The sequence below is a fragment of the Pinus tabuliformis genome, chromosome 3_2 (genome assembly GCF_031772625.1).
Source record: "Pinus tabuliformis cultivar Carrire ecotype Pingquan chromosome 3_2, CPIR1, whole genome shotgun sequence".
Lineage (NCBI taxonomy): Eukaryota > Viridiplantae > Streptophyta > Pinopsida > Pinales > Pinaceae > Pinus > Pinus tabuliformis.
Genome location: NC_142302.1, coordinates 43,368,856 through 43,384,506, shown reverse-complemented (window position 1 = coordinate 43,384,506; position 15,651 = coordinate 43,368,856). Strand labels below are relative to the sequence as shown.

The 15,651-nt window shown below is 40.0% G+C and overlaps 1 protein-coding gene across 3 annotated transcripts in view; it reads right to left on the bottom strand.

Moving 5' to 3' along the window:
- The window catches only part of LOC149179727 (protein TONNEAU 1a-like), a 53,680-nt gene extending 39,199 nt beyond the window's left edge, over nucleotides 1-14,481 (bottom strand). Inside the window, exons 1-2 of one of the 3 annotated variants that reach the window (XM_089415774.1) lie at nucleotides 14,098-14,481; nucleotides 5,262-5,394 (exon numbers count right to left, since the gene is read on the bottom strand). In XM_089415774.1, the coding sequence (XP_089271900.1) occupies nucleotides 5,262-5,394; nucleotides 14,098-14,184 (220 nt within the window). In that variant the 5' untranslated portion in view covers nucleotides 14,185-14,481. The remainder of the gene's footprint in view (nucleotides 1-5,261; nucleotides 5,395-14,097) is intronic. The other 2 variants (XM_089415772.1, XM_089415775.1) reach the window with 2 other exon arrangements.
- Between the last annotated feature and the right edge of the window lie 1,170 nt (nucleotides 14,482-15,651).

Below are 15,651 nucleotides of genomic sequence, written 5' to 3'. Positions count from 1 at the left end.
AAAGTCTTACACAAATTTGGATTTGGGGAGAATTTTATAAATTGGATTCGGGCCTGCATTTCGGAGCCTTGGATTGCTCCATTGGTAAACGGTAGACCTGCAAACTTTTTCAAAGCCACGAGAGGGCTCAGGCAGGGGTGCCCTCTCTCACCCCTTCTTTTTGTTCTTCAAGCCTCTGTCCTCAGCTTCTATTTAGACAAAAAAATGATGGACCAGGAAATTGCTGGGCTCTGTATAGCAAGAGGTGTTAAAAACATCAATCATGCCCTCTTTGCGGATGACACCTTGTTATTGGGAGCTGCCTCTGTGCTTATAGCCTCCAGATTTAAAGGAGTCCTGGACGAGTTTTGTTTGATTTCGGGAAGCAGTTTAAACAATGGCAAATGCCATATCTATTGCTGGAACACCACTTCCAGCATGCTCAATTCCATTTCCAGAACCTTTGGTTTCGCAGCCTCCTCAAACTGGTCTTCCTTCAAGTATTTGGGCCTTCCTGTTTTTCTTAAAAGAGCCTTCAGCAGAGATTGGCTTCCCCAACTGGAGAAATTCAAGAACAAGTTGCTTGCCTGGGGCTTTCCCTGGCTCAACATAGCTGGTAATTATGTCCTCATTAAATCAGTCCTTAACAATCTTCCCTTATTTCAATTTTTTGTTCTTCTCGCTCCCTCCAGGATTCTCAAAAAAATGGAGGAGATCATTCAAAAAAAAATTCGGAAGGGGGGCAAGAAAAATGAGAAAAAGTTTCATTATTCAAATGGGATTCCATCTCCAAACCACTCTTGGAAGGAGGCTTGAATTTCAAAAATCTTGGATATCAAAATATAGCCATGGGAGCTAAGCTCATTTGGAGAATTATTGCTCCTAACCCTAGCTGGGCACATCTAGCTCTTTGGAAAAAAAAATTTAAGGGCAAACGCTCCTGCTGTCTAGACCATCCTCTGCCGCTCCTGATTACGCCCTTCCAGAAGCTCTGTTCAAAAGCCTGTTCGCTTATAAATAATCATGCCTTCTAGGTCCCTGGCAATGGAAAAAGGATCAACCTTTGGACAGACAGAATTATGAACAATGAGCCGCCGGGAGACTGTCCCTCTCTCCAAGCGTTGCGCAGTTGGATGAACGATGCTGGATTGCACTCCCTGTGGTATATCTCAACCTGGCAGGAATCTCGTTGGGCTAGCTGGAAAATTGAAACGCCCCCAGATCTGGCTATAGAACGCGAGGAACTGCTCTCCAAGCTTCACGGATTGGCCCAACGCGGATGCGAAGCAGGGATTCAAGAGGTTAGGGTGTGCAGGCTGGTGGTTATTCCGTTGCTCAGGGATATGCCAAGCTGTGTGAGCACCCCCATGTGGCCACGAATCCAGAGCCTTGGAAAGGGATTTGGTACCACCCCTCTCTGCCTAAAATCGATTTTTTCAATTGGTTGTTATGCCATTCCAAAATCTTGACTGACGATAATTTGCAGAAGCGTGGCTTCCACGACCCTTCAACGTGTAGACTCTGCAAGGTAAATCAGGAAAGCGTTTCACATTTTGTTCCTTTACTTTGCAGATCTGGTCCGCGCTACTGAATACTTTGAGTTCCAGCTTCGAGTTGCCTTCCTCCACTGCTGATTTTTTGACAAATGGATGCAAAGGTACCGTGGTCCTCCTCCAAAAAACAAAATTATTAAAGTTGCTTGGTTTATTCTCCCTAAAATTACCTGCTGGCAGATCTGGCTTGAGCGAAACAAAAGGATTTTCAGAAACTGCAAGCAGGACGTCAAGCTAGTGACAGTTAAAATTAAATGTCAGTTAAAAGAGTGCCTGAGAGACCACAAAGATGATTTAAATCTCACCCTGCAAGATAAAAACTGGGGCTCTTCTCTCGACCTACAGTTCCAAAAAATGGTAAAGAGTATCTCCCTTCCAAAAGTTTGGCAAATAAGGGCTACAGCAAACGAGCTCCAGGGATGGATTGCAAACCAGTAGAGGCACTCTTTATTTTTTGATGGGGCTGCTAAGGGCAATCCTGGAAGAGCTGGTGCTGGAGGAGTTATATTGAACCCAGCTGGTTCTAGGATTCACAGTTTCACCTGGGGCTTGGGCATCGCTTCTAGCATCCAAGCTAAGGCTTTGGCTCTTTTTCAAGGACTCAAGATGTTGAAAGTACTGAACATCAGGGAGGTTAATGTTATTGGATATTCTCAGGTTATTATCAACACTATGGTGACTCGTTCTAAACCAAAGGACCTAAGGCTAGCAAGGCTGATTCACAGAATTTCAGACCTTGGTGACTCTTTCCAGAATTTAAATTTCTATCATGTGTTGAGAGCCAATAATAAGGAGGCGGACACTGAAGCTAACAAAGTAGCCCTTCTTACGGCTGGTGCTCTGCTCAGAGGCGGACAGGAAATATGGGAACCAATTCCTTAATTTAGAACATTGTCATGTTTTATTGCTTTCTGTTAAATCAGTTTGTTTGTACCCACAAGCTTGGGAAAATCTCTGAAATTGATCACATAGTTGCAGCTAAGAAAAGATGTGAGCTAATCATAAATGTCACGGTCTTGCAAGGCTGTTCGGCACTTATCGTTTTAGACTCACCCTTTGTAATCCGCTCTTTGGCATTAAGGCCAAGTTTCTAATATATCCACTACCCGTTTCTGTAAAAAAAAAAACAATCATCTAGAAGTTATAATCTTCATCAACCACGTCCACAAGTTAGTAACATAGTAACATACAACATATTGAGTCTCATGATTCATCAATCTTAAAGTTTCAAGCTTTCAAAATTCAATATATAACATTTATCATCATTGATCACCAAAGTTGTCCTTGTAAGCTAAGTGTAACCATTACAACAAATAATATCTAACATGAAATGAAATGTTATAAAATGAAATGAAATGAAACAACTTTCATGAAGCATCACATTCATAATTCATTACTAATGAGTTATAATTGTCAACTTCAAACTTAAATTGTCATATATTGTTTAAAAAAATATCATAATAAATATGAAAGAGTCAATAGTTATAAAAACTACTAGAAACTATAAAAGAGAGGTAAATCTATTATCTATTTCTTATGCTTGGGCCTCTTGTCACCACGAAAAATGTCTAATTTTTTAGTCTTGTTGGAAAATCAGGATCTTTATCATTAATATCACCCTCTAAGCATTAATATCCAAAGGTATCTTTGTCATTACCTCTGTATCTGTATAGGGATCTTTGTCATTAATATCACCCTCTAAGCATTAACATAAGATAGAAAAAGCATAGCATGTCAAGTCAAGATTTTGTTTGAGTGATGCGTACATTTTTAGGATGGTCATGATAGAGGAGTTCCACAACCAATGTCACTAACATCAACGTACATAGAGGGATTGGTGCTCTTGATTAAATACGAGTTCCATACCTTAATACATGACAAAATTCAATGGAAACATTGCAATCCCCCAATCCTGAAATCCTGAAAAACTAATAAGTCTGCTAGATTTTGAATGAAATCTAAAATTCTACTTTCTCCACATAAAATCCAATGAGGCCGGAACCACTCTCAAACATCCTGAGTCATTTCATGGTAATGTTAAAAATTTAAGTAAAAGGATGAAAATGAAGATTAAGGAGAATGTCACTTTTACTTACATTACCATGAATAGCATATCAATACTAGGACCATAGACTTGATCATTAAACTGCCCCACTCAAAAATTATTTGTTTCTTTCAAAAAAAATTGCATTTCGAACATTACTACAAAAAAAAATTGCAAAAAAGGCAAAACGCTCCCGAAAAGGCAGGGAGCAAAAAAAAATTAGGGAGCGCGCTCCTGACCCGCTCCCGCCGGGAGCGCGAATTGAGAGCGGGATCGGGGGGCGCTCCCCCGCAACACTGGTTACGACACATCTGACATGTGCCTGACACGTCTCCTAGAACAGGACATGTATCAAACATGTGTTTGACACATGCCCTAGGAATGTCCAAATGTGTCCAAGTTAGTTACGTCCATCACAGAACATTCATCTTCTTCATTTTAGTACAAGCATCACTTTTTGCTTAGACTCGCCTAGATTTTACAATCTGAAGCAAGAATGTACACCAACTGAAGAGGAATTCAGTTGTTGATTGATATCATAGCAAGCCACACCATGGAAACATTAGCCATAGTCCCATGATAACTGGCTATCACCTCAACGCACAGTGGAGCAGCAACTTCAGATTGGTATGCATTTAGTATTTAATAACTGTTATCTATGTTCCCTGAGAGAGGATGTTTTTTCTCTACAGATAAGAAAGTGCACTGCTTGAAAGGATGGTGCCATAGTCCCATGATAACTACCTATCAACTCAAGGCGCAGTGGGGCAGCAATTTTAGACTGGTGTATTTAATAACTGTTACCATGTTCTCTGAAGAGGATTGCTTTTTCTCTACAGATAAGAAAGTGCACTGCTTGAAAGGCTATAAAACAAAATATTGCATATTTTAACTAGGAATAATTTTATAGTCTAATTACTTCCAGTAGGAGTCCCAATACATTTTGATTTTGATGACATCAAATGGCAACACAAAATCTACAGTTTATGGTTCTACCCTATAAAAGGGGATCTTTATGTCTATATTTCATTTTTGTATATAAAGTTTTTAATTATATATATATATATATAAGAAACGACTCCTCCTTGTCCTATTTCAAGGGTCGATGTATCCCATGTTGGATACTCATATCCACATGTCCTGTGTCACGGTCTCATGTGACTTGGCAAAATGCCAAGAGACAGTTGAATAAACCCTAAAACAATATACATAGATAGCAAAATACATTTGAAAGTTGACGTAAGATTTCACCATACAATTTACCTTAGACAAGGATATGCTCAATGACTGTCCAAACAAGGCATGTGGATAGCTCTCCCACTGCTAAACATTCACTATGGAATACAATACAAAACTTAGGATATTCTGTCTATAAGGGCAGAACATCATATCAACAAAAACACAACTTGTTTGTACAACAAAACATGCACAATCAATAAATCATAAACACCATTTGCTACAATCTATATGCAATAGCTGAAGATAGTTGACTTTTAGAGTTTAATCCTTCTTCCAATTCCTTAATATGTGATGTAGGTTCAACACAAATACAAAACCCATCAAGCAGGTTTATTGGACTAAATAAATTAATAATAGCAAAACATTTCATATGGCATAGCCAAATATAACAAAGTTGAACTAAATAGCATTGGTCTAAATATGAAAGCATATGAGTAAAAATTCACCTGATGGAGAGGCATGAAGTTGTTTAGCCCGATCATTGCAGCTACCAAGTAAAGCAGGAGAACCACCATCTTCACTTTCCAAAGCCCGATCCTCATCTTCAATTGCCTCAAAAACACTTGCTCTCAACTCTGCCTGAAGGAATCCAATAAAGTAAGATGGTCACTTTTATAGCATCCACCACTTAGATAAAGTCTCATTCAATCCCATGTCAAGTAACTAGAACAAATTATCACGCCAATGCATATGAAGATTTACCAATAAATCACATGCTCAAAAGGAGCTAAAGACAAAATAAATGAATATAAGGCTTGACAGTCAATAATTGACCTGAAACAGATCAAAAATCCTAGTCCTCAAGGATAAGAAGACAAATTGACTAATTGTAGATGGGGTGGAAAAAAAACCTAATTTTGCTGGTTCTAAGGCACAGAATCCATGTAAATGGTAACATATAACATACCCATGTGAGATGTCTTGAGTGATCAAAGTACAATATCAAATTAGATATGCCTTGAACACTTGACTAAAGACATTTAATGTAAAGGTGGCAAGTGATTATATAACAGGCTAGTGTTGTCTTTAACTGCCTTACTAAACAAGGCACTTAATGGCTTCATTTATTCAAAGTTGATTAGGTGTGTCTTAAATAATAATGGCCAAAGAACTTAATGAGTCAATAGATTTGATCATCTCTGACTACATCTTTGAAAAGCTCTATAAAAAAACAGACAGGCAAAATAGAAAGAAAATGATTTTTTAAAGCCATATTTTGGAAGGCAGTGTAAGAGAACAGTTCTTCACCACTGTGTGCTCAACAATCCAGGCGGAAGAACAAAAGCACGGTAAGGAAACATTTGTGATGAAAAATTTGGCTTATATATAATATTCCTACATGACTAATAAAACTGAGCATTTTTGCTTAGTTTTTGCTCAATTAAGATTTTCTCGAGGGTAATTCGAGAGTACTATTTGTTCATTGCTGAACTAACACGGGAACTAATTAGGCTACAAGTGATCAGAGTACTTGAGAACTAACACTGCAAGTGACAATAGAATGACTACTTTTTCACTAAGACTTTTTTTATGAACTGTCTAATGGCATAGCTTCAGCAATTTAAAATTCATAACAGTCCACCAGAGCAGGTTGAGCCTTGAACATATATGGCAAATACTCGGTGAATAAAAAGAGATTAGTGAGACATTGCTGCTGGGAAGAGAGAGCAACCAGCCAACACTGGTAGAGACTTTTCCCGCTTGGACACTAGACCCTGTGATGTTATTCTACACTCAGAGACCTTTCCAACAGTGCAACAAAAACGTGAAACAGAGGTTGGATGCAAAAGTTATGCCTCCTCAAAGTTGACCTACAATGATTGACCACCATAATTCGAGAGGATGCAACGTCAATGCCCATTATTCATGGAAAAGGGGCTAGCCATATAGAGACTATGAAGAACACTAGGAGGGTAAAAGTTGTAATTCTAGTTGAGAGTTAAAGGGGTCACACTTAACCCCTAGTTGGCTATCAAGTTGTATTATAACTGGGCCACTAGGAGGAAAAGGGGTTCCATTCTATTCGAGTGCACTTTCTTCCACAGTAGAGCAAAGTAGCTAAGAGTGGATAGAGAGAGAGCAGAAAAGAGGGGATTTGTATTCTATAGCAGCCCACAGGCCACGGGTCTCAGATAACTCCATAGAAGAGCCAAGGGCAAGTACAAAAACGAATGCACTCTTCTAGATCAATATTGGAGTGAAAAACAAGAGGGTAAATGTTCTTTCAATAGCAGTTCTCAATGCAATTGAATTTCTGTTGAAATTCGGGTAGCTCAGAAGGTATTTCCGAGAGGAGAAATCCCACGAAAAAGAACCTTGTGGGCAAGATACCCAAGTGTTGGGGTTTTTGACCCAAAGTGGTTGGTTTAGAACCAAGAAAAGTAATTTATTAATCTAATTTGTGATTGACTTGTGAAATAAGGGTTTCTTAAAGGACAAGGGAAACCCCCAAGTAACTCACACAATAAGTATAAATAAGAGGCCAAATGAGAGGCCTAGACACACATTGAGAAGGATTTCGTGTGTGGGGGAGACAGCCCTAGAGGAGGCAGAGTCCTACCCAAGGAAAATCGCAGGAAGGAGCCAGGTTAAGCTAGAGTAGGCCACAGATATGAGAAAGACAGTAACAAGCCTGAGGAGGGAACTCTTGGACGAGATGTTTGCAATCTAAGACATAGGTCAAGCCCTAGTTTAAGGGCTGACAGACAGCGAAGGTATAGAAAGACCTATCGTGGATTTGTCAAGTGGCAGAGAAGAGGAAAAGAGCTTGACTGAAGTCTAAACCTATGTTATCTTAATGCAGCCAAAGTTGTTAGGGCCTAGTCGAGGCTGGATCAGGAGGGTCAAAGGCCCAAACAAGGCTGGCTAAGGGACGAAGGGTCTGTAACAAGCATAGTCGTAGTGGAGGAGAGAAGGTCGAGGCATGGTCAGGCATAACCGAAAGCTCAGACAGGCTGTTAGATGCACGGAAGGGTGACCAAAGATAAAGGAAAGCTGCTTCAAGCACAAAAGTTCTAGACAGGGAGGCCGAGAACCTCAGATCTGAGGGAAAAGGTTGTCAATGGCTTTCTTAGGGTTGTCTTAGGGTTGGATCTAGAAGACTGAGGTTGGTTGCTGAAGTTTGGAGGCTGGTAGAGGCCAGTTGTGGTTTGGATAAACTAGGAACAGACCTAGCCGAGGTTTTCCTAGCCTAGAAAAGGAACGTTGAAGGCAGAAGATGGGTTTTACAAAGGCTTGTTAAGTAGTTGAGGGCTAGACAACAGCTGAATAGTGGTCTAAGGAACAGACAGCATGAGAAAGAGGCCACAACAGTGATAGAGGGCTAAAGGAATAGCCCACGTCAAGCTAACAGCAAGAGGACAGTGATGAAGACTAAAAAGGTTGATTGCTAAGGAGAGTCAACCAGCAAGTAAGTTGAGCTATTTTTCTTTGTTTTGTGGGCAGTTGAGGATCTGAAGGATTAGGCCTCAAGCTTTGGTTGTATTTTATTGTAGACTAGCATTGTATCAAGGTTTGTGAAGGGCCATGATCCTTGGTACAAAATCCCTAGTGTTTTCTTATTGATGGACTAATAAGGAATGAGATTTGGACCAATAAATCTTGCGTACTTTGTTGATCTGCTTGTTGATATTTATCACTGTGGAAAGTTGTCTTTTGGTTGAGCATGGGTAGTGTGTTTATGTGTTAGTCTAGTCATAGACCAAACCTAGGGTGCAAGGGAATTTCGACATGATATCAGAGCTACTTTGAAGGGCAGGTGGATCAAAGTGTGCACAAGGATAAGTTTTAAGAGGGAGTTGTTGCAGAAAGTAGTAGTGTTGCCTAGACATGGAGCAAAAGGTTCAGCAGAGAACCTGGATCGGTGATGACTGGTTTGGTGATGAAATAGGATGGGAGTTTTGGTGGATCGGTGGAGAACTCGGTGCACAACAATATGTTGACTGGCGAGTTGCAAATCATGGACTTTCGATGACTTGCCAAAGTTTGTTGAGACAGTTCAAGTGCCTTGGCAAGAAGTGCTTTGGCATGGACGAGGTAGCTCCGTGTGGATGGCAGAGTGATCATGAGATAGTATCTTCATTGGGTTGTGCAGTTGCACGTCCGACAGTGGAGCCATGTGCATATGAGATGTTTGACCCAAGGGGATGAGGACACTTGAAAAGTTGAGTTGCGGTGGAATAGGCCCAATGTTCGACCGAGCTCCGGATTGACCTTGAAAGGACACAAGTTCAGTTGCAGCACTTTCCGAGAAGGAAAGTAGTGCGAGCAATGGAGGTTGTGTAGGCTCATGGGAATCTAACTCTAAAGGGAGACTACGAAGGAATGCCAACCGCCCAATGGAAGTCAAACCTTCAAGTTCAAGCAAGAGAGTAGTGTTTTCAACCCATGCAAGGACAGTCGCAAACCATGCGAGGACAGTTATGGAGCATGCAAGGAAAAGTCATGTTGCATGCAAGGATAATCATGCACCATGCAAGATAAATATTTGCCAAGTACAAAAGAAGATATGGCACATGCGAGGACAATTATGGCCATGCAAGGAAGTCATGACTCATGCGAGGACAGTCATGGGCATGCAAGGAAAGTCATGGAGCTAGAGATTTCAAGGTGTGATGGAAATACCTTCCTCACTAAGAGGGAGTGTTGAAATTTGGGTAGCTCAGAAGGTATTTCCGAAAGAAGAAAACCCACGAAAAGGGACCTTGTGCACAAGACATCGGACCCAACGTGGTGGATTTAAAACCAAAAAAAGTAATTTATTAATCTAATTTGTGATTGAGTTGTGAAATAGAGGTTTTTTAAAGGACAAGGAAAACCCCCAAGTCACTCACACAAAAGTATAAATAAGAGGCCAAAGGAGAGGCCTAGACACACATTGAGAGGGACTTCGTGTGTGGAGGAACAACCCTAGAGGAGGTTGAGTTCTACCCAAGAAAAATCGCCGGAAGGAGACAAGTTAAGCTAGAGAAGGCCACAAATCTAAGAAAGACAATCACAGGCCCAAGGAGGGAACTCTTGAGTGAGATGTCTGCAATCTGAGATATAGGTCAAGCCCTAGTTTAAGGGCTAACAGGCAACGAAGGTCTAGAAAGAACTACCGTGGGTATATCCTATGGCAGTGAAGAGGAAAACGGCCTGACCAAAGTCAAAACCTACATTTTGTTACAGCATTCAAAGTTGTTAGGGCCTAGGCAGGGTTGGATCAGAGTGGTCGAGCCCTTCATAAGGTTGGTTGAGGGATTGAGGGTTTGGAATAGGCCTAGCCGCAATGGAGGAGAGAAGGTTGCAGCTTGGTTAGGCCTAGCCCCATTGGAGGAGAGAAGGTTGCGGCTTGGTTAGGCCTAGCTGAGAGCTCAAACAGGTTGTTAGATGCACGGAAGGGTGACCAAGGACTCAGGGAATCCTAGTTAGGGCCACATAAGTTCTAGACAAGGAGGCCAAGAGCCTCAAATCTAAAGGAAAAGGTTGTCGAGAGTTGTCTTGGGTTCAGATCTAGAAGACTGTGGCTAGTTGTTGGAGTTAGGGTACTCAAACTGTCTGCCCTCTAGCTGATCAGTATTCCATCAATGAGTCAACACATAGGGTCTTCATCAACTGCCCACTTGTTGCTCCTTAGTCCTTCAAGAACACAACACTTTGGGACTTCACACTCTTCCCACTTCTGCCTTCCTGTGCTGCTCCAATGAAGACAAACTTAGGGCATGGAGGCTGCCCTCTATCACTGTCAAAAGTCCTTCTCCAACAGTCAACTTAGGGCTTGTTCATAAGCCCACTTGGCTGGTCCTTATTCCTTCAAGAACTAGCCCTTAGGGCTTCTCTGATTTTTCCCTTCTAACAGTCCTCAAATTCCTTTATAAGTGACTGTTCTTAGGGCTCTTTTGGCACCTACTACAACCCTCCTAACAGTCCTTAAGATGCCAAACAAAACTGTCCAAACTGGACACCTCATCCACTAGCAAACATCAAATTCAAGAGGACAAAACATACCTTGTTTTCTCAGCCAACTGTTGCTCCTCTTGACCTCGGCTTTTGTGCCCTTCTCTGCAATTCTCAACCCTTTGTTAGGGCTGACTGTAACTATAGTTACAGCCCCACAAACTCAGCCCTCTATGCCTCCAAATACTGCGGATTAGCTTCCCCAACAGTCCTCCCTTATTCATTGTCCTTCTTGCCTTTGTACAGTCCACTGTTTGGCCTTTTGGTACTCAAAGAGACCACCTATAGGACTGGGCCGCACTAGGGCATACTCAGAAAATATTCAGACCTGTTTCTAGAGAAACTCTCCACCCAAAACCTGCAGCTGCCCTTCCTCTACAGCTCCTCTTCTTCGTTGGCCTTTAGGACACTTTTCTGCCCACTGTCCTAGCCTTTCGGCCTCCCAAAAGGACACCTACAGCAATGCAAATGTCATCCCAAAGACACCTGTTCTTGAGGATTTAGCCCTCTAATTTGGCACAAAACTGCCTCAGAAGATGTCTCCTCTATGTTGGTTGTAACTCCACAAACTCGGCCTGTTGTCACAAGATTATTGGACCCAAAACAGTCCAATATCTCTCCTTCACTAGGGCTCCTGATCTGCAGTTGCCTCAGAGGTATCTTCTTTTGATGTTTTTGCTCCTTGGATGTGCTAGTCTTTATTTTGTTCTATAGCCCAGATACCATGTAGAATTTCCTCGAAATTCTGCAACTTCTAATATGAACAATGTGAAACTAATTTATTTTCATATAGACACAAAATTTCTCTACTTATTTTGCAGCGAAATAGGAACAAAAATAAATACACAATTTCTTTTCTAGGGAACCCAACTTGGAAAACCCTCTGCTTGATTGAGAATTCTTTTAATAGAAGAATGAGCAATACATCTCTTACAAAACAATCTTATTTCAATAGAAACCAATCTGGTTTTCTCGGCTTGTATCGAGCTGAAACACCTGCAAGACTCTAATCCCTGCTTCCTAAATAGCCTCTACCAATCTGTGAACAAGCTTGTCTTGCACACTCTTCCGCTTACAATCTCAAACACACAAACACATATATGTGTTCTCTATTGCCTTGTCTCACCAACTCGTGCTACAAGACAATGAATAATTTTGTGCCTTCGTCCTCCTTATAAGCTTTTTGAAAGGCTAAAGTTAGCAAGTCTATTTCTGGAATTATTTTGTGATTGATTGAGTTAACTAAGTGAAAACACACATGCAACTCATCTTGTCTTAATTCTAGAACTTAAGACACAATCACTCATCCTTTTCCTCATGTAACTCGCACTTCCACTTGAGCGCATTAGTTAACTGCTTTAAACTCGTCCTAATTTTTAGGAACGATTCCTAAATTTTAGGAATTCGTCCTAATTTATTGATAATTCAAGTATTACTAAGGAGAAACTCATTGAGGCTCCTTGAATCTTGAATTTAGGCACAAATCAAGGAACCCTTTCTCACTACCATTTTCAACACTGTTGGTGAATTGGATCATTGTAATCTCTCTGCTGAACATTTTATGAAAATCTAATAAGAAAAAGAATTTGAAAGGGTTTTCCCCTTTGTGGGGTTTTTCCCTGGTCTTTGACCAAAATCTTGAGTCTCCTAGGCTCTTGATTGTCTTTTGTTGTACATTGCATTTACTGTTCTATCTACAATTGCTATTTGTTAATGGAAGATTGAAATTGATTGCGAATTGAAGAAAATAATTGGGCTAAAGTGATTGTAACAGCAAGAACAGTGGAAAATTAACATTGGAACTTTTAAAATCCATTCTTTGACTTGCATCCCAGGCCATATAATAGTAAGGTGCCTAAAAACAAGTACTTCAATCTTCAGAAGAATGAGTTTTTGGTCAAACTAGAAAAGTGAAGGGTTTTTGGATTCCAAGAATCATAACTTTTGCTATAAGAGGAATTTTTCTATGATTCAAGTCTCATTACAAGGTAGACTGGAAAAGCTTTTTAGTAACTAGCTGCATGATAGCGTTTGCAAAGTGTTGACCCATCCTTTTTTGTGTTTGAAAAATCGCTCTGATTTCCAAATTTGCATTGCACAATTTCCTCTGACTCGTATATATAACTCTAAAATGTGGGTCATACCTTTGTCATCTAATGTCCCAAGTTATTTTTATGGCCACTCAATCATAGGGGTTTGAGGTATTTTGGGCACAATGATAATGTTAATTTTTGCAGTTAAGTCATCTTCAGCAGTTTTAAGGAAACTCGCTTATTTCAGTCTATCATAAATGCTTGTTGGCATTGTACTTTTGAAGACTGCAAAGTTAGACTTGGTTATGTTTTGATACGTTATTTTTGCCTCCATTCAATGTATTTGCATTATAATCATTGCAATTGCTTGTGTATAACTATAATCAAAAAATATTTTTTCTTGAAAATCTATATTTTTTTGACTTTGCATGGCACCAAGTCATTGCAGGTTGACTCTTTGCCCAAATACTGAGTCTGGTAAATTTGGTAAGAATTCAGTTGTAAACCCACAAATATGAGTGCAGTTCAGTAAAATGTAGCGGACAACTTGAGAAAGAAGACAAATAGTTACCCAGAAAAATAAAAGTGATGTGATTGAAATTGCAGTAGAGCATTCCTTCCAATTTCATTGAGACGTAGAGATATCGGATATTATCAAATTGCAGAACCCTGAAGTTGATTCAGAATTACATGTTAAGCAATGCTGTCCAGTAAATATAGCGCGAGGTGAGGTTTTTCGAGCGTTAACGACCATAAAACTTTTTAAAGTTTGGGAAAAGCATGACGATCACAATAGTTGGCAGCATTTAGCGGTGAATTTCACCAAAAACACAGGTTCTGAACTGGTGGCCATAGTGGCTGAATATAGACATAAACCCTAACTCGTAAATATATATGAAGCACGCCAGCAAGATAACTATAACGAAGCAGATCCCTACGCCATGGCCATTAGAGAAAGAACGCTACAAATAGAGAGAATCCGAGACTTTGAAATGCAGTATAAATCAAACATGCCAATCTCGAAAGTCTCCACTCCACGTAGACCTAAATTTCGATAACAGCAATGCCACACTGTATCAGAGCCAAAAGTCTGAGTTTAAGAAAATGGGGCCGATTAAAACCAATAAAGCTCCCAGAAATTTTTTAAAATGGTAATTAGGTTCATAATGCCAGCTGCCAAGCGAATAAAACGAAAATCCGATCCAAATAAACCGATTGAAAACATCTATAGCTCATAATTTACAGACAATGTCCCGCAAAGAAGAAATAAATTTGAAAGAAAATGCGGAGTAAGAGTATGAGGGTTCCTTACTCTGATCCTTGCAAGCACGCCTTTCTTTTCGAGGGTTCGAGTCACCAGGGTTTTCAGATCCATCATTTCTCTCATGTAATCATCCATCGTTTTGATCTTCTTGTCTTCCTCTCGATAAAATATTGTTCAAACTGTCCTTTCTTTCTGTGAATATAAGCTCCCGCTGCTTCCAAGGCCCCCTGATCCTGCACCAGCGTAAAATATACGGTTGTTGTTCACGTCTATCTGAGATAAGTCTCTCAGTACTTTTATGTCGTTACTGTATTTTAGTTTTCTTTTCGCAAAAGAAACCCGCTGTGCTCTGAGAGTGTCAATAGTACTTGAGTGCTTCTCAAGCTGGCAGAGTATTATAGCAATAAAACATATCTTAGCAATGCAACAATATAGAAGGTAATTTTTTCCTCCCACTTAAAAGGGAACATGTCCTCCCTCGAGGTTGCTTGAGCCTTTGCGTAACCCAATTTATGATTATGTTTAGTAAAGTGTAGTGTGTTGTTTCTAAACTATATTGGACAATGGAGTATTAGGTATAATGTGGTGTTATCCCCTCCAAGTGGTTTCAAATCTTACTAGGGATATCTTTGGCTCCTTGTCTCCTTGTGAGTAGGCTACCTCACTCTTAGGTTTAATTTGGGCCTCTCCAAATTACTTGAACGAGTTACCGATTCACCATGGTTCAAAATAAAAGTTATTGATTCACCATGGTTCCCCAAAAAAAGGAAAATTGTTATGTTTTGAGTGTCATCATGGTTAAAAAAAAAAAATCTCGTTTGAGTGTTGGGTGTTCATATTTCCAATGGCAAACAGTAAGGAGGTGAGTTGTTGGGTGTTTATAGTTCGAATGGGGAATGGTAAGGAAGTGAGTTGTTGGGTGTTTATAATTCGAATGGGGAATGGTAAGGAGGTGAGTTTCACACTTTTTGGAGGCTAGTGAGGTGAGTTATTGGGTGTTTATAGTTCGAATGGGGAATGGTAAGAAGGTGAGTTTCACACTTTCCGGATGCTAGTTTAAATTTTCAAGAAGATATTGGCTAATTGTGATAAGCTTAGCGTTTATAGTTCAAATGGGGAATGGTAAGGAGGTGAGTTTCACACTTTCCAGAGGCAAGTTTAGTTTTTCAAGAAGATATTGACTAATTGTGATAAGGTTAGTGTTTATAGTTCGAATGGGGAATGGTAAGAAGGTGAGTTTAAATTTTCAATAAGATATTGGCTAATTGTGATAAGGTTAGAAGGGTAGACACTCTCTTGGATATAAGTCTCTATAGGTGTGCCTTGAGACATCAGTACTTGTTGAGTCACGGGTTATTAGTATATCTAGCTTATGGGCTATCAAATATATTATTGGGTTATAGTGATGGCCATCCTATTTGGTATCAGGCCTAGTCTAAATCATTATGCCCAGTTACTAATTCTCATGGGTTTAAAAAAAATGTTTTGGTTAAACATCCATATTCATATGTAGTTGTTTTTTAGTTCAATTTATTTATGTTATTGATGGATTCCAACCTTTTTATTAAATATGTGTGTGTGTGTGTGTGTGTGAAAAATCTA